Source organism: Ictidomys tridecemlineatus, chromosome 5, assembly GCF_052094955.1.
Source record: "Ictidomys tridecemlineatus isolate mIctTri1 chromosome 5, mIctTri1.hap1, whole genome shotgun sequence".
In the NCBI taxonomy this organism is placed as follows: Eukaryota; Metazoa; Chordata; class Mammalia; order Rodentia; family Sciuridae; genus Ictidomys; species Ictidomys tridecemlineatus.
Window position 1 is genome coordinate 119229281 of NC_135481.1, and position 18044 is coordinate 119247324.

General features: G+C 55.4%; 1 protein-coding gene and 1 long non-coding RNA gene across 10 annotated transcripts; one reads left to right on the top strand and one right to left on the bottom strand.

Moving 5' to 3' along the window:
* Positions 1–405: 405 nt before the first annotated feature.
* On the bottom strand, positions 406–16272 carry Slc25a29 (solute carrier family 25 member 29). Of its 9 annotated transcripts, XM_078050858.1 has the most exons (7): positions 15726–16272; positions 7855–8023; positions 7275–7682; positions 4865–4994; positions 4306–4498; positions 3003–3086; positions 406–2392 (listed from the first exon to the last, which is right to left on the bottom strand). In XM_078050858.1, exon 7 carries the CDS (start codon positions 2354–2356, stop codon positions 1643–1645), a length of 714 nt encoding a protein of 237 aa, XP_077906984.1. In that variant the 5' UTR covers positions 2357–2392; positions 3003–3086; positions 4306–4498; positions 4865–4994; positions 7275–7682; positions 7855–8023; positions 15726–16272; the 3' UTR covers positions 406–1642. The 9 variants fall into 9 exon arrangements, with proteins under 9 accessions (XP_077906984.1, XP_077906983.1, XP_040131451.1 ...); XM_078050857.1 differs by lacking the exon at positions 4306–4498; XM_040275517.2 differs by lacking the exons at positions 4306–4498; positions 7275–7682 and having other exon boundaries at positions 7980–8023.
* Positions 16273–16553: 281 nt separating this feature from the next.
* LOC144377949 (uncharacterized) lies at positions 16554–17641 on the top strand. Its single transcript, XR_013439288.1, has 2 exons — positions 16554–16855; positions 17254–17641. It is a non-coding gene; the product is annotated as an uncharacterized LOC144377949 (long non-coding RNA).
* The last annotated feature ends 403 nt before the right edge of the window (positions 17642–18044 follow it).

Consider the following 18044-nt stretch of genomic DNA (forward strand, 5'->3'; position numbering starts at 1 on the left):
CTTCCAGGAAGCCCTCCAGGCACTTGGGCTGGGCTAGGTCCCACCATGCACTAGTTGCCAGGGTTAATATGAGCAATGGCTCCACTGAGACATCCCTCTTCTAGGCCCGCCCCTGCCCTCCCCTGTTGGCAGTGTCCCCACCACAGGCCTCACTTAACTAGGAAAACATCCCAGGGCACTTGCTACTGAGACACTGAGACTGCCTTGCAGCTGTGGCTTTAACCCGAGCTTCACATTTTGCAGGGGAGGAAACAGGTGCTCAGGTGAAGCCTTAACCTGCCGCAGGTCACGTTGCCAGGGCTGCTGTCAGGAGGGAGGGGGGAGGCGGCACCCAGACCACTGAGCCCCACCCACAGGGAGATCCAGAGGACAAAGCCCCTCCCACAGTCCACAAAAGTCCCTCACTTACAAAACCATCAGCACTTTATTCCCTTGGTTTCTATACAATAACACGAGGCTGTACCGAGCTGGGGTCCTCACCGAGCAGTCTGCCTCCTTTGGCGAGTTAACATTCCTCAGAGTGAAGGGACCCGCACTGGCCTTGCCTGTGCCCACTAACAAGCCCTTCTGTCCCTCACAGGGACACCAGGCACTGAGGAGACTGGCTGGCAGGTACCATTTGCTAGGAGCAGACATGGAACTTCCACTCCACGAGCCAAGCTGCCCAGCCTCTGGAAGGGATCCCATGCCACTCTCTGGCCAAGCCTCTACATACTCTGGGGAATCCTGGATGGTGGTAGTGAACCATAAACCCAAATATCAACTGACCTCTGCCCCCATTTGCAGACAGGAACCCTGAGGTCTCAGTGAAAGGACTTCTCCTGATTACAGCTACGTCATTTTTTTGTTTGTTTGAGACAGGGCCTTACTAAATTGCTGAAGGTGGGCTCACACTTTAGATCCTCCTGCCTCAGCTTCCTGAGGCACTGGGATTAAAGTTGTGTGCCACATGCCGAGCTGCTGTACCAATTTAACTGTTGAGACTTCTCACTGCCTGTCTCTTTCCCCAACCGGTTCTTCCGCTGACAAGGAGACTCCAGCAGACTTCCTGCCAAGGCCCCAGGTCACCCTACAGTAGGAAGGGCAACTGCTAGGGTACTCTATGGAAAGGCTGGCACAATGGTAGAGCACCTGGTTGTGCCATGCCAGAAGCTCTAAGCCACCACCTGTCCCAATACAGAGGAGGTCAAATCTTCCCTGGGCAGCCTGTCAACCAGAGATCCCACAGGTAACCTACAGGGCAAGAGCAGGAAGAGCGGATCTGGGAGCAGAGCTGGAGTGTTAGTGGGGTTTTGGAGTAAGTTCCAGGTCCAGACACCAACTCGGGCAGTCCTGGTGCTAGATGGCTGGGGCACCATCTCTGACATTCCTGGCTGACACATGTAGATAAGTGGGTCCCATCTCAGGTGAGAAGACCAAGGCCGGAGGAGTGATTCACGGTTCAGGTCAAGCTGATGAGGGAACTGAACCCCAGTCTGATGGAGTGCTGGCCCAGGCTTGAGACCGGCCCTTAGTCACCCTGACAACATTGTTTTCTGGCACTCTGGTCTGGGGTGATGGCTTCTCAACCTTACATTGCAGGGGGTAGCCTGATGTCTGTGGGGTTTCTGCAGAGTGGCCTGGCCCCAGGGCAGGAGGGGCATCACAGGCTGGAGGGCTGGGCCAGGGCGGGCCCTGCGGGGGCAGCTGGCACAGCCTCACCCTCAGGCCGGGCCTCCTCTCCTCTGGCGTAGCTGAGAACCACAGTGACAGTGGCGAAGGTGGCGGCGTTGACAGGGAAGGCGCGCAGCAGTGTGGAGGCCAGCCCTCGCGTGAAGACGCGCCAGCCCTCAGCCTGGTAGCTCTGGCGCACGCAGTCAAGGATCCCGCTGTAGCGCGGGGCGCCCCGCAGCCCATCGGCCTGCAGCCGCGACTTGACCACGTCCACCGGGTAGGTGGACAGCCAGGACATGATGCCCGACATGCCGCCGGCCAGCAGCAGCTTGGGCACGAGCAGGCGGTCGCCGGGCTCGCAGCCTAGCATGCGCGTGAGCACGTCGTAGGTGAGGAAGTACACGCCGAAGCTGGGCGTCTCCCGCAGCAGCGTGGACGCCATGCCCCGGTTGACGCCGCGCACGCCCTCGCGCTGGTAGATCTGCGCCAGGCAGTCCAGCGAGCCCTTGTAGGTACGGGCTGGACCGGCGTCCTGCAGCTGCAGCCGAGTCTTAGCCAGCTCCATGGGGCAGCAGATGACGCACTGGATGGCGCCTGCAGCTGCGCCAGCCAGGAACTGGTTCAGCGGTGAGTCCTGGCCCAGGGCCCGGAGAGTATTGCCTTGCACCCCGAACACGAGCGCGTTGATGAAGGTGAGCCCCATGAGCGGCGAGCCCAGGCCCTTGTAAAGGCCCAGCACCTGTGGAGACAGAGATACATGCCATCAGGGCGGGCAGTGCTGTTGTGCCTGTCTGGGGGCCACGGGCTGCCCAGCCTACCTCCGCAGACTCTCCACACAGCCGGTGGCAGTCTAGCCCACCCCAGGTTCATGAGGACCAGCAGAATTATTGTTATCGTTACTGCCTTACTGTTTTTTTGTGGGTACTGGGGATTGACACTCAACCACTGAGCCACATCCCCAGCCCTTTTTATTTTGAGACAGGGCTAAGTTGCTTTGAACTTGAGATGACCCTGCTCTAGGATCCAGAGCTGCTGGGACCACATGACCACTGTAGTGTTTTTTTCCCTTTTCTCGAGACAGGGTACCACGATGTTGCCCAGGCTGGTCTCAACGGATCCTCCCTCAGCCTCCAGGGTAGCTGAACATGGCTGGGACTACAGGTGTGCACCACCACACCCAGCTCCAAGCAGAATTTTATTTGAAGCAAAGTCCTCAGCATAACATGCATAACATGATTTTATATTTCCAAAGTCTTCATGCCCCTTAGTCGCCCTGGTGTTGTTTCCTGGCACTCTGGTCTGGGGTGGTGGCTTCTCAACCCTACATTACAACTGCCCTGGCCACTCACACTCTCCTGCTTGATGATGGTCTGGAAACAGTGTAGGGTCCCTCGGTACTGGGGCTTCTCCACACTCTGCACCTGGAGTCGTACCTGAAAGGACGGAGTCCGGTAAGAGGCAGGCAAGCAGGGGACCAGAGCACCCAGTCCCCTGGCTCAGTGCTCACAACTGCCCAGGGAGGCCTCCCAGGGCGGCCCAACACAGGGCGCAGGAACTAGTAGCCTTCTGTGGCTTTGGGGATTCTAAGGCAGGGCAGAGCCAGGTGTTCACACCTCTTCAAGGGAGGATACCACTACAGGGACAGCTAGCTGTAGGTGGGACAGAGGTCCCCAAGACCTCCAACTGAGACAAGCCCCTTGTTTTTGCCACTATTGCACAGTATGCTAGAGTGGGACATGAACTGTCTCCTGGGACCAACCTATTGTCAGGTGACACCTGTCATCCCAAACCATGGCCAAGGCCAAAGGAGTTCCCAACCTCATGACCAGTAGCTGGCTCCCCTCCCTGGCGGGCCTCAGGGCAATGGGCATGGGCTGCACTATTGCTTGGGTCCTTGTGAGAACTGTGGTCACAAGTTAATAGTAGTGACAGGAAAACAGCTGAGAGCCTCCTTGGGGACCCATGGCAGCAATTCTGGGGCCTGCCTCCTCCGGTCAAAGCAGTCTTTGTCAAGAGCTTATCTCTGCTCATTCACAGGCTCTACCCGGCACAGGGGGAGGGGCGTTTCCTGAACTTGGAATCCTCGTCACGGGGCTGGGAAAACTAGGTCACATCATACTCTCAGGAGTGGGTTCCCTAGATCTGACTTGGAAATAGTCCTTATCACAGCCAGGGCTTGGGGAGCAGGTGCGTCACACCCATTATCCCTGGGCACTGCTGGGGGTCCCAATTCCAAAACGGGAAGATGGAGGCTCAGCAATGTTCTGAAGCATGGCCACGGCTGTCCTTGGGCTGTCCTCTCCAAGGACGCAAGCAGTGCTGGGGAGGGTGAGGGCAGGTCGGGGTGCAGCAGGGGAGCACCCTCCCAGGGAAAGCCAGGCTTCCTCGAAGCCTTTCCAGCTCTCCACCACAACAGGTGGGTCTCCCCACTGGTCAGTGCACCACAGAGAGTCCTGTTAGGAAAAACAGTACCACCTCTGCACACAGGCCCCCAGTGGCCGGAGCAGCTGGCAGTGGCGTGCCCCTGGCGCCGACTTGCCCCAGCACCCTTCCTACCCTAATGCCCAGCTCTCTGCCAGGACTTGGCAGGGAGGGGAGCAATTTTCAGAGCAGAAAAGCAAAACCCCTCCTTGAATTCTAACCCATACTAACACCAGGCACTGCAGCTCGGCTGGGGCCCTGCGAGGCGAGTGTCTTTCCCTTCAGTGTTCTGGGTCTCCAGGGCACCTCTGCTTCTCCTGAAGCCCTCGACACTGGCACTGCGGGCTCTCAGCAGAACTGAGGTGAAGCAGCCCTGTCCCTTCCTTGAGTCAGCCTCACTGACATCTGGGCTGTCTTTAAGTATCTGCAGGACACAGGCACCATTGAGTGCCCAGGCCCAGCAGCTGGGATGTCAAGCTTAGGTCAACCCAGCTCTTGGTGTTGACCTGGGTCTGGAAGAAGCCCTCACTGTCTGGGAGTGAAATCTGGCCCAAGTCCTAGAACACCTAGAGCTGAGGCTCTTTACGTCTTGGGGTGACAGGAGCTCCTCTGAGGACTGAAGGAAGTGGCAGACGAAAGTGGGCATTTGCACACAAGTCCAAGAGGCTCCCAGCTCCCCCAGGCCTGGGAGACCCCCTCCCACAAGAGCCCCTGATTCAGAGGGGGCTGATTTTTCTCCACCAGCCCCACCCGAGCCCCCAGCCCAGGACCTGTGCTGGGCCCAACTTGCCTCATGCCCTTCCTGCCCCTGCCAGGCCTGGGGAACTCTGGGGGTGGGGTGCGGGCACAGGCCTGGGTGGGCGACGAGGAGGACCGCCTGGTCTGTACTCACTAGCGCTCCGGGTGAAGCTTCCACTCATCTGCAACAAAGTTACTTTGCTACTTTCAGATGGCCCCTAGCTCAGACAGCAAAGGCATTAAAGAACACAAAATGTCAACATCACATCCAGGTGCGGAGCCCCTCAGCCAGCCTCCCACCACCCCTCCCCTGCCCTAGGGTGGCCATCACTACTTTGGGGACAGTGTCTCTGCTTACTGTCATGTCCGATGCAGTAGGGCAGAAAACTACCTTTGCACAAAACTATGTGGGAAGGGTCATGCCTGAGACTGGCTGTGGTTCTGGGAGTGACAGAGAATAGCTGAACCTGGGCTCAGGAACCTGGAGGAACGAAGTGTGAATGTCCCAGGCATGGGACAGTGTGGGGCAACAGGGAGCTCAGTAGTCTCCCTCACGTGTTCCCAAGCAAGGCTCCAGCTATATGAAAGGGGCCTGTGACATCGGGAGTTACAGTAGTGGATCCTGTAGGTGATGGAAATAGGAGCAGAGGTCCAGGGGCCTCCAGGGACTGGCAATTTGCTATTGCTGGGTGGTGGCCACTCAGGCCAGTTAAAAAGGCACCCGGAGCAGCAGTGAGCAGGAGCCCGCTGCCAAGGGACTGCCGGGGGCTGCCGCACTGCTGCTTTTCAGAGCAGCCATGGGGTAGTGGGAAGGGCAGTGCAGGATGGGCGCTCTCTATAGCTGATGTAGGGTTAGGGTCAAAGTACTTTTTGCAGAGTATGTTACTTTTGTAATGGAAAGCTAAACTGAGTGTACGCACCTGATGATTAAAACACTTTTAAAAAATATCACATGCCCTCAGGGCCAGGACCTGGCGACAGTGTGCGTAAAACCAGCCCAAACCAGCCCGGCTGGTTTCCCAATTTTCTTTTAATGAGAGTGCTTAACGTTCACACTGGAAAGCTGCAAAAGCCCACTATAGGGAGCCAAGGATGCGGTCCCTGGATAGGCCCAGCACAGCAGCAAGTGGTCATGGCGGGACTAGAGGGCACAGGATGATCCCTGAGGACAGGCTAGCTCCCCAACATAATAAAAAGCTCAGCTTTTAAAGGTAGTTTGGCCCAAATGTAATGCCATGGGCCACAGTGGCAAAAAGAAAAAGAAAAAAAGGTGCAAATGATTTTCTCATTGGCCATCCTCTGTTCCAGGGAGGGGTGGTGACAGTACAAAGGCTCCTGCGTGTGAGAGGTACAGGGTCTCCCTGGGCTCAGCAACTCAGAATACCTAGGAGGCTCCCAAGCCTGACAGGGACCACCTGGGACGAGTGAGAGCCTGCAGATTCTCTGGCCAGGCCCAGCCGAGTCAGCGCTTCCAGGCCTGGCCTCTGTGACACAGGCTGAGGAGAGGCCAAGGTACTGGTTGGCTGGACACAGCAAGAGGCACTGGAGACGCATGACCGTAAGATACAAACACAGTGTAACATGGACACTGCCAGGCTGTCCTGGGCTGCTCTGGCCTATGGGCAGCTCCGTGGCACGGGCTGGCCAGGGCTGGCCAGTAGAGCGTGGGCAAGGCAGTGGCCTCACTCACAGCAGGCCCATGCAGGAGACTCGGGGCCCCTGCTTACCAAGAAAGCCTGGCCCTCTAGCCTTCTCCCCAGATTTGCCTACAAATGGTGGAGGTCTGAGCTTTTCAGAGCTTGCATTAATCCCACACAAACCATCCTGACAAGCACTGGGCAGCATGAGTCTGGCCCCTAAAGATCTCATCCAACCCCTCGTTTTGCATAGGGGAACATCTGGGTCTCGGGGAAGTGACTACCCCAAGGTCAGGGGGCAAATGGGCTGGCAGGGGAGGCCTGAACCAGGAACAGAACTTTTTAAGGTCAAAGCCAGTACATAAAGCCAGGCCCTCCTGCCAGACTGGAAGAAATGCCAGCCTGAAATTAACAAGTTATTTCCTTTGCCAACAAACACCTGGTTCACTGAAAAAATGGAACCAGGAAGTCCACCCATCCCAGCTCAGGATGACGTGTCTTGCCTCCAACTCTGCCTTCCCGTTGGGAAAGACCGAGTTCAGTGTTTGCACCAAGTGTAGAAGGTGCAGAACACCATTGTGCCGCTGCAGCCTGCCTGGGCCCCTGGGAAGACAGCAGGGGAGGGTGCTGACTCGAGTCAGCATGAGAACACAAATCCCCCACCCGCAGGGCAAAAACTAGTGAAGTTCCGGGAGGACATGGGTTTGCTTGGTTTCTGTCCTGGTGTCTGAGAACCGGAACTCCAGTTGATCCAGGCATGGGGCCCAGCTCAAGGGAGTGCCTGCCCCAGGCCCGTTCCCAGAGCAAACCACACATGGGATGTACCTTAGGTTTTTGGCCACAGACACTGCACAGGTGAACACCAGCGCTGGAAACAGTCCCTTAGTTCTGATTCAGTTTCTCAAGTATGCACATCACTGCTCTGTGAAGACCATGTTCACTGGAAAGCTGACAGGTTTGACTTCTCAGTATTTCTACATGTTCTCCCTCGACTCTTCTTTTGCAGTACTGGGGACTGAACCCAGGGCCACGTGCATGTTCTGGAAGCACTCTGTCACCGAGCTACAAACCGACTTCTTTTTGGGAGGATGGAGGGATAGGGTCTTTTGAAGTTGCCGAGGTTGTCCTGGAACTCATGATCCTCCTGCCTCAGCCTCCCAGGTCATTAGAATCATAGACTGGTTCCACCGCACCTCCTTCAACTTTTCTTTCAGGAAAATATCTGAATTCATTCTGAGTGAGAAGAAACCTGCCCTTCAGCAATCTCAGCTGGCCAAGCCCAAGAATGAACTTGGCCATGAACTCAACTTGTGGTTCAGCCCCAGCTGGGAAATGGAAGAGCCCAGAAGGGGGTCGGCTAGGTGGGTGGGAAGCAGCTGCCCTCCCAGGTGTCTGGAGAACTTGCCTGCCATCTTCTTCTAACGCCCCTGGGATGCCCTCAGATTCGTTCCTGAGGTTGTAACGCTGCAGCCTCTTTCCAACATCTGTGCCTCCATGAGGGCCTGAGAACCAAGAGTGACAGAGACTCACCTTGACGGTGTCAAATGGGTGTCCCACAAGCACGCCTGCCACACCTGGAAGAAGAAACGTGTACTTGTGAGCAAATGCCCCAGAACCCTGGGGATGGGGATCTGACAAGGAGAACTGGGCAATAGCTGCTGGGAGGAAGGGGACACTGACTGTGTGCCCGTGGGGCTCCAGGCACACCCTGTGAGCTCCTGCCATCCTGTCTGGTGGCGTGTGTGGGGTGGGGTTCCCAAGGCCAAACCTGCATCTTCTAGCTGGAGGCTAGAGTCCCTTTCCTTGCCCCACACTGCAGTTGAGGGGTCTGGGCAGAGGACCAGAGCTGCCCTGAGGCTACCCACGTGTTTCTAGGGTGTCCACTGCCCTATACACCTCTGGCTTGGGCAGCTCACTCCAGGGATGCTGGAATTTGGGGTCAGCCTGTGACCCAGATTTGAACTTTCCCTCTGCTACTTAGCAGGCACATTCACCGAGGACTCAGTGTCTGGGCCTCACTCTCCTCACCTGAGCAGGTGATGAGCATCTGTCTCCCTGAGGACCATCACAGAGATTAAATGATCAAACAGGGGGACAGGCCCCGGAACTGTCTGCAGTGAAGAAGGTGTAACTGACACCTCTGCTCTTTCCCTGAGTGGGAGCCACCTCAAGCCTAGGGAGGCATCTTGTGACTTTGTGGTCATACTTGGTTACATATTAGTTCAGGGCCTGCCAAAAATTCAGCCCCGCTATAAGGATGAAGGTCACCCCTCCAACACGGCTCAGAAACACTGCTCCAGTCCAAATCTCAACATCACTCCTAAATCTCAACATGACTACCACAACAGCCTGGTTACCCCATTTCACAGGAGAAACTGAGGCTCGTCAAAGTCAAACAACTGATGCCAACTCTCACACTTCCCTAGAACCTTGTGTGTAAATCTGTTAAGATTCTCCATTTGTGGGGCTGGGGATGTGGCTCAGCGGTAGAGCGCTCGCCTAGCATGTGTGAGGCCCTGGGTTCAATCCTCAGCACCACATAAAAATTAATAAATAAAAGTATTGTGTCCAGCTAAACTTAAAAAAAAAAAAAAAAACTCTGCAAGAAGCCCTGAGTTCCATGTCAGCACAACAAGGTGGGGTGGGGGAAGCATGTGCTTTGTTGCTAATAGTGTATTTGTATCATTAAGAGTCAACACCAGGGGCTGGGGTTGTGGCTCAGCTGCACAGCACTCACCTAGCACTTGCGAGGCCCTGGGTTGGATCCTCAGCACCACATATAAATAAAGTTATTGTGTGCAACTACAATTAAAAAAAATAAACAGGGGCTGGAGCTGTGGCTCAGTGGCAGAGTGCTTGCCTAGCATGTGTGAGGCACTGGGTTCGATCCTCAGCACCACATATAAGTAAATAAATAATAAAAGGATCTATATCAACAACTAAAAAAAATTTTAAAAAAATAAACAAACATCTTTAAATAAATAAATAAGAGAGTTGACACTGGCCCAGCATGATGTCACATGCCTGTAATCCCAGCAACTCAGGCAGGAGGCAGGAAGACTGCAACTTAGTGAGACCCTGTCTCAAAATAATAAATAAAAAGCGCTGAGGATGTAGCTCAGTGATAGAGCACCCCTGGGTTCAGTACTGCCAAAAAAGGGGCTAACATTTGCTAAGTAACAAACAGTAACATTCGATCTCCTAGTTACGTTTCTTAATATGTTCATATTCTAATTTTTCCACTCCCATTCCTGATAAAGGACAATTAAGCCATTTTATAGATGAAGAATCTGAGGCACAGAGAATGTTCCTGGCACAGAGCGAGTGAGTGATGAACCAGAATTCAAACCTGGACCCTCTGGCCCTGGGGCCTCCTCCCCACTGCTGTCCTGCTGTCTCCAGAGAGCTGGCCATATACTCTTTTTTTTTTTTTTTTTTGGTATAGGGCATTGGAGCCAGAGGCTCTTAACCACTGAACCATGTACCCAGCCCTATTTTGTATTTTAGAGACAGGGTCTCACTGAGTTGTTAAATTGCCTTGCTAAATTGCCAAGACTGGCTTTGAACTTGCAATCCTCCTGATTCAGCCTCCTGAGCTGCTGGGATTATGGGTGTGCACCACCATGCCCAGCAGGAGAGCTGGCCATTTTGCCAGCTGATGCCCGAAGGTTAATGGAGCCACTACATATCTACTTCTCAAACTGTGCTTTATCTTGACATGATGTCCTCTTCTCCCGTTCCATGCTGTGGTCCTCAGGGTGCTTCTGGTACTACCCTGCCAGGCCTGCTTCCTATTTGGCCTGGTAGAGTTTTGTCCAGCTCTTAACTCTGAACCTTTTTTTTTTTTTTAAAAAGAGAGAGTGATAGAGGGAGAGAGGGAGAGAGAGAGAGAGAGAGAGAGAGAATTTTTTTAAATATTTATTTTCTAATTATTGGCAGACACAACATCGTTGTTTTGTATGTGGTGCTAAGGATCGAACCCGGGCCGCACACACGCCAGACAAGCGTGCTACCGCTTGAGCCACATCCCCAGCCCTCTGAGCCTCTTCTTGCTACTGTTTTAGATGTTTCTTATAAACAACCTGTAACTGGACCACTTCCCAACCCAATCTGAAGCCGTCTCAGATTTCATCAAAACAACTGAAAGATCCACATTATGCCATCTTATTTTATGCAAATGGTTTATTTTACTTCTTTTCCTTTTCTGAACCATTTTTGCAGGTTTGGGAAATTACTATTTATTCTTCTGGTTTTTAAAATTTTTTTTTAAGAGAGAGAGAGAAAATTTTTATTATTTTATTTTTTAGTTTTCGGTGGACACATCTTTATTTTATTTTTATGTGGTACTGAGGATTGAAACTAGCACCATGCGCATGCCAGGCAAGTGTGCTACCACTTGAACCACATCCCCCTAATTTTTATAGTAGATGGACACAATACCTTTTTATTTTTATTTTTATGTGGTGCTGAGGATCAAACCCTGTGCCTCACATGTGCTAGGCAAGCGCTCTGCCACTGAGCTCCAGCTCTAGCCCCTGTTCTATTTTCAATGTTCTGCGCGACTGGGGATGGAACCCAGAGCCTCGCACGGCTGAACTAGTGTACTTGCACTACCACAGAGCTACATCTCCAGTCCTGTCCTGTTTATCCTCTTCCTTTTTTAATTTCTAAGTCCAACAGAGGGTTTATTTTTATGTCTAACACTTCTAATCATTACAGAGAACAAGGTAAGCACCCATCACCCCAAGGCTCTCTGTGCCCCTTTCAGCCCCACCCTGCTACCTTCCACTGATGTGAGCCTGTAAACCAGGGAACCTCACAGTTCCCTGCATTCTCTCCCCTCCTGTTTTGGTTTCTGCTCCAATCACCTGCCGTTCTGCTGGAGCCTTTCTTGGTTACTTCTCTCAGATAAAACACACAGGGCAAATGCCTGCTGAACTCTTCTTTGTGGCCCTGGGGATGGAACCGGGGCCTTGCCAGGCTAGGCAAGTGCTCTACCACTGAGCTCCAGCTCCTCTGAATTCTTGCTCATTTGCAAGATACATTTCTTGACACTATGCTCTGGTGAAGACTTCTGGGTGCAGGCAGTAAGGGTTCCCTCCACCTTCAGGCCTTCAGTGCTGTACGTGAGAGATCTGTTGCCAGTGTTTCTCTTTGTCACAAACTATTTACCTCTGCAATCAGTTTTTTAAATTTTTTTTAGTTATCAATGGACTTTTATTTTATTCATTTATTTGTGGTGCTGAGAATCAAAACCAAGGCCTCACGTGCTAGCCAAGTACTCTACCACTGAGTCCACCTCTGCAATCTTCTCTGCATATTAGGGGAATGTCAGCAGGGGATGCCCAGGCTGAGTCTCCTTTAACAACCTGTCTGAAACTCCACCCACCCTTTCACTATAGGTTTTCCCCACGCAGGGAAAATCTCCACTATTATTTATCTATCATGTCCATCATTTCCAGACCTGCTCCTTTCCTCCTTCTGGAGCCCCCAACATTCCACCAAACTCTTCCCTCCTGACTTTCATCTGTTTCTGGTCCTTCGGGCATCCTTTTTTCTTCTGTGAGATCTGCACCCCCTCCGCCCCCAGTACTGAGGATGGAATCCAGGCCCTCATCCAGGTTAGGCAAAGGCTCTAGCGCTGGGCCACATCCCCAGCCCCCTGCTTTATTTTTTTTCTTTCATTTTTTATTTTAAGACAGGATCCTGCTAAGTTGCCCAGGCTGGCCTTGAACTTGCAATCCTTCTGCCTCTGCCTCCCAAATAGTTGAGATGACGGTGAGCCCCACCCCCAGCTAGAGCCACTCTCTTTTTCACTTCATGCTCTGAATCTCTGTTTTGGGGGGATTGCTTTTTTACTGTATTAACTTATTTATTTTTTGGATGCTGATCTATCCCAGGTCTGCACACATGCTAAGCAAGTTCTCTATCACTGAGCTACAATCCCAGCCCCTACTGTGAATTTTCAGAATTTATAAATCCTAGTACTAGAAGCTGTTCACGTGGGCTGTACCTGGAAACCTAGTCTCCTGTAGGTGCCACTTGACCTTCCTGTCCCTCTAGCTGGACCCAGCAGTGGGGTTCCTTTCCTGTGGGTAGCTGGTCATGCCTCTGACCCCAGACTTACCCAGATGCTAGCAACAACCTTAGTCACCTCTGGGATGGGGCGAAGAGGGCAGGTTGCTACCTCTGATGAGAGGCCCTAGCTCTAAGCACTGGCACCCCATTCCTACTTTCTCCTCTTACCTTTCTGCATGTCCTTAGTTGTGAGGGCTGCACCTCTCACCAGAACCTACCCCAATGGGAAGAGCGTGGAAGGTGGGGTCTGTCTCCATCAGGGTCTCCGGTCTTACCCTTTTCACCTCACAGTCCCCTTGAGAGCCAGGAAGCCCTGCCTCACCACTTCCCTTGACAGCCCCCAGAAAAAGTGAACCCAGTCTCCCAGTTCCGAAAAGCTGGCTTAGCTGGGGGTGGTCCACGCCTGTAATCCCAGCATCTTGGAGGCTGAGGCAGGAGGATTACAAGTTCAAAGCCGGCCTCAACAACTCAGTGAGGCCCCCCCGCAAGCAACTTAGAGAAACCCTGTCTCAAAAGTTTAAAAGAAGGGTTGGGATTGTGGCTCACTGGTAGAGCACCTGCCCAGCAGATGTGAGAGGCAATGGATTCCATTCTCAGCACCATATATAAGTAAATGAATGAAATAAAGGTCCATCAACAACTAAAAAATAAATTTTTTAAAAAGTTTAAAATAAATAAATCCAAAAAACGGTGGGGTGGCTGAGAATGTAGTTCAGTGTTGAAGCGTCCCTGGGTTTAATCCCATGTATCCCCCGAACAGCAAAAAAAAAAAAAAAAAAAAAAAAAGCTGACTCTCAGGAACAACCCCCCACTCCATGTTCCTCCAGGGGAGGAGAGAGACCCCTGTCCCTCCGGCACCTGGTGGTGGAATCAGTGCTCCTCGTGTAATTGAGTACTTCTCTGTGCCTCCTCCTGCCCATGCCCCATCCCTACTGCCCATCTGGGGCAGATCCTCTCTCTGGGGAAGGGAGACAGTGTTCTTTTCCCCTTGCACTATGCAGGGTCCTAGGAACCTGCCGATCAAAGTGCCTACTCTGCCTCCCCTGGCCCATCCCTAGGCCAATCAGCTCACACATTCATCTCAAGTGGGCCTGTTGAAGGGGACACACCATCCTCCTTCAGGAGTATGTGCATCAGAACCCACAGAGGGAAGCACTGCCATCTCCTACTCTTGACCTCCATGATGGGAGGGACTCAAACTAGAAAGAACCAGCCAGGTTCCCAAGGTGTTTGTGCTGCCTGATCCCTGTTCCTATGCAGCCTAGGGTGCCAGAAGCCCAAAAGGCAAGCCTGAGGACGGGTCCCTTTCCAGTGGGTCATCCCCCAGTGGCCCAGCCCCTCTGGAGAAGCACTGTGATTTTCACTAGTCTCTCCACCTTTCTGGGCCTAGATTTCTCCTCTGCTGGATGAGACCAAGAGAGAGGTTCTCTACCAACTTCCATCCTCAGTCACCTGAAAAGTTCAGGCCTATGCCTGCACAGTTGCCATGTAAGTGAGCACAATGCACCCAGGGCTTGCACTGCAGACCAGGGCCTGGGGGCGGCGTACACCACAGCCAGGGTGCTGTACCCTAACCTCGCCCCCAACCCTAGGACAGGATCTGCTGGTGCCCTGAGGCAGAGCACATGTACACAACCTCCCCCTGGTAGGTTCAGTGAGAATGGGCAGAAGTGCATTCCAGGCAGGGTACCTGCCTGAGCAAGAGTCCAAGGGATGACCCAACACATGTGTCGGGCTGGCTAGGGTCTCTAAGCAGGCTTGGCCTTAGGAGTGTTCTTTTCCCAAACTTAGGGACTCCCAGGACACCTCCATTGAAGGACTGCAACTACAGAAGGAACCCCACCCCTGTAGGGAAAGAATCCACCCTCCCCAGGAGAAGGGAGTGGGTCCTGGCCAGCAGAAGTGTATCTCTGCCTCCTCCCACTTCGCAGCATCTGTTGAAAGTGGGTAGAGGGTGCAGAGGAGGGTCTTGGGAGCTGATGGGACAGGGTTGGGTATCTGGAAGCAGGATCCCTAGAGGCCACTTCCCCTACCCTTCTACCCACACCCAGGACTTGGAAGAAATCTCCCACCAAATTGCAGGAAACTCTGGGCTGCTTCTTCCTCCAGCAGCTTCCAGAAGTCTAATTGGAAACAGACTGGGAAGTTCTTCAACCCCTTAGGCACACATCACTGCCCTGGACACACACCTGTCCAACTAGCCTCCTCTGCCTAGGAGGAAGCTCCCTGAGCTAAATGCCCAAGGCACTGCCCAACAGCTGCTCCTCTTCCTAAGGGGCTCTCTGCTGGCTGGTAGCTGAGGGCTGTATTAAAGTCAAATGCAAGCAGATGAGCAGCAGGGAACAAGGGCAGGTGATTGAGGAGAAAAGCAGCCGCCTTCAGATGCAAATGGACTGGGCAGGCCTTGAGATAACCAGCCAGATACTCTGCCTGACACGCTGGGCCCGCCACCTCCTGAAGGCTAAACCAGGCTCTCTGCTAATACCTGTTGAATAAACTGACCTTTAAGGGGAAAGCAGAGAAACTAAAGGCCAGACAGGTAAGTGCAGTGCCCAACGCCCACGGTCGGAGGGTCCGGTCGCAGTCTGGGGAAGAAACCCTAGCGCCCACCCCCGCGTCACTGAGGGTGCCCGCACCAGCTTGCTCGCGCGACCTGTCAAGCCCACCGCGTTGGCTGCTGCCTCTCGCTCACGGAACCGCGTAGGTAGGGGCAGGCGAGCCAAAGCGTGCACCCAGGGCTTGCACTGCAGACCTCGCTCCGGCCTCGCTCGGCGCCGGCGTTCAGGCGTGTCCACTAAGGAGGGCCCCGCCCGGACAGCTACGGGAAACCGGGTCGGGTCCGCTCCCAACCGGACCGCCTGGGAAAGGACCCTGCACCGAGTGGGCGCGGGATAGAGCTGGGGGATGCTCCAGGGACCTATGGGGAGGGCGCAGGGGGCCGCGGCGCATCCTCCAGAGCCCCAGACCTCCACAGCATGCCTCCACGGACTGAAAAGACACCGGCCCCTGCGCGCCGCGCGCCAGGCGCCCTCGGGGCCCCAAGTCGACTAACGCCCACGAGACCGCAGAGGGCATTGTTATTCCGTGTTCCCGGCGGGAGACCTCAGCCGGAGGCAGGCGCCGGTCCGAGGGCTCACAGCTGGGTTGGCCCGCATCCGCGACGCCTCGCTCCAGCCACTGAGCCCGATGCCTCCTTACCCCCAGCGCATCCAGCCAGGAAGTCGAGCGCCATGGCCGGGTACCGGCGAGGCCGTGCTTTCTCTTCTTCCTTCTCCTTCCCGGACCCCTCACCCGGCCGGCCGCCGTCGAGGGTCCCTGCGTGCTGTATTGGGCTCGGCCTGGCCTCCTGCTCGGCGCCGGGCGTCCGAGATCGGGGCGGAGCGGCAGCTCCAAATGCGGCTCCGCGCTGCACTGCCGCTGGCCCGCTGGCTAGCCTTCACCGCCGTGCACCCGCCTGCCACCGGCGGCCGCTCACCTCGGACCGCGCCCCGCCCTCGGCCCACCCGCTCCGCGGGGCGCACAGCGCAGCCAATGGGCGCGTGAGGTGAGGACAACGCCCCGGGCGCCGCGCGCTGCCGCCGATCCCCATTGGCTGGGCGCGGCCGGAGGGCGGGGCGGAGGAACGTGGCGGGCGTAGGGGTGGGACGCCGTAGTGCCGCAGACAAAGAGTGTGCTTCATGCGCCCGCCCGCGCCGCTCGGAAGGAGGAAGCGCGGTGAGTGCCGTGGCGACTGCCGGGGCCGATAACCTTCTGGGAGCCGGCGGCCAGCGGGATGCAAGGACCTCAGCTAGTGTGCCACGCGGGCCAGCTATGCAGGGGACAGGGCCCGGGAAACTTCCACCTGGGCTCGTTTCCGAGTCTGCCGCGGGACCTCAGCGTCCTCGCCTGTTTAATGGGACACTGCCATGAAAACGGACATGCAACGCCGAGACCTTCCGAGGCCTGAAGGCCCGAGCACAGCTAGTCGAGAAACTCCTTGGGCGGCGAAAGGGCGCCCTCGTAGCGCTCTCGCCTGTCCTGCCTGCGCGCCCACCTGGAGGTGGCCTCTGGGGCTTCCGGTCTCCGGAGAACACGCGGGAATGAGAGGGTCTGAGCGCGCCGCGCGCTTCCGGCAGGGCCGGGCGCTGTGCTGGAAGAGAGGAGACCGAACTTCCAAACAGGCGGGCAGAGGGGCGAGGGGCTCCGCCCAGCCCCGGGGCCCTCACCTTCGGGCGGGCCGAGGGAGGGCTCCCCGGAGCAGCGCCAGGCTGCGAGGGAGGTGCCGGGACCCGCTGAGAACTTCCGGGCCCTGCGGGCCTGGTGGCGGGGACTCCAGCCACAGTGCAGAGGTGCGCACGTCGGGCCCGGGCGACTCTGGGGAGGGGACCCCGAGCTGGACCCGTGGGCCTCGGAGCAGAGGGCGGGGCTGAGGGCAGGGAGTGTGCGGATACCCCGGAGGTCGAGCCCGCGGTCGTCGCGGGTAGCTGTGGGGTTGAGTGGCGCGGAGAGCCGAGCGGACGTGGCCCACCGGTCTGCTGACGTTCGCGGTGGGCGGGGCCCCTGGGTCCTTGCTGCGTCCCGTTGGCAACTTCTCCCTGCCCTTCCCCAGGGCCTCAGGGCGGTTTAGACTGTCCTACTGGATCGGCCAGGCCTGAGACTTCTTCAGTGTGGGGCCGACTTCCTCCTTTAGGGCCTCTGGCAGGACCCTGTGCCACGTTTCGCCGCCCTTTTCGTCCTGTGTTGCCAGGTTCTGCAGTACAGCCACTGATGGCAGTGAATGCGTGTCCGTGGAGGGACCTTACCTGGGGAGGATGCCAGCGTCTGTCACTGGGGAAACTTGGTGATACAGAAGCCAGGGGATTCCACTGCTCCTGTGTGTTTCAGATTATCCTTAGGATCTAAATTTAACCATCATTAAGCAGAGACCCAAACCCCAGGGCTGCTGACTCCTAGTCCAGTGCTCGTGATGGCTGGTGGGCCCTGAACTAGGGGTCTGGAGGCCTAGGTTTGAATATCACCAGCCTTCGATCCAGCCAAGTGGCTCATGGGATGCGTTGGGGAGACTGTGAAAGGTCGGAGCACAACAAGACACTGAGTCAGGAAAAAATATTACATAAAAACTGATAAGACAAGGACAGTCTGTGTTGCTTTATTTTTTAAGAGAACATGTGTGCCTTTAAGTGGGTACTGTGCCTGGGGTGGTAGCACTGAGCTCTGCCTCCCTGAGGGTCTTGGGAAGGGGCCAAGCAGCAGCCTGGTACACAGTAGACAAATCATGGCTGACCTCAGAAACCCTGCAGGGAGGCCTCATGGGAGCCCTCTGCAAGGATCCAGGTGAGGCCTGCAGGCCTCTAGCTGTGGCCCTGCCAGGACAGCAGAACAGTGTGGCGGTGGGCTGGTGGTGGAGAACAGCATTCTGCCTAGGGCCAGTCAGCAGGGGAGAGGTGGGGGTGGGAGGCACTTAAGGTGGGACCAGAATCTGACCTGCTTACTTCAGATGCCCCAGGGCCTTTTGGTGGGCACTGGGTGGGGGACTGG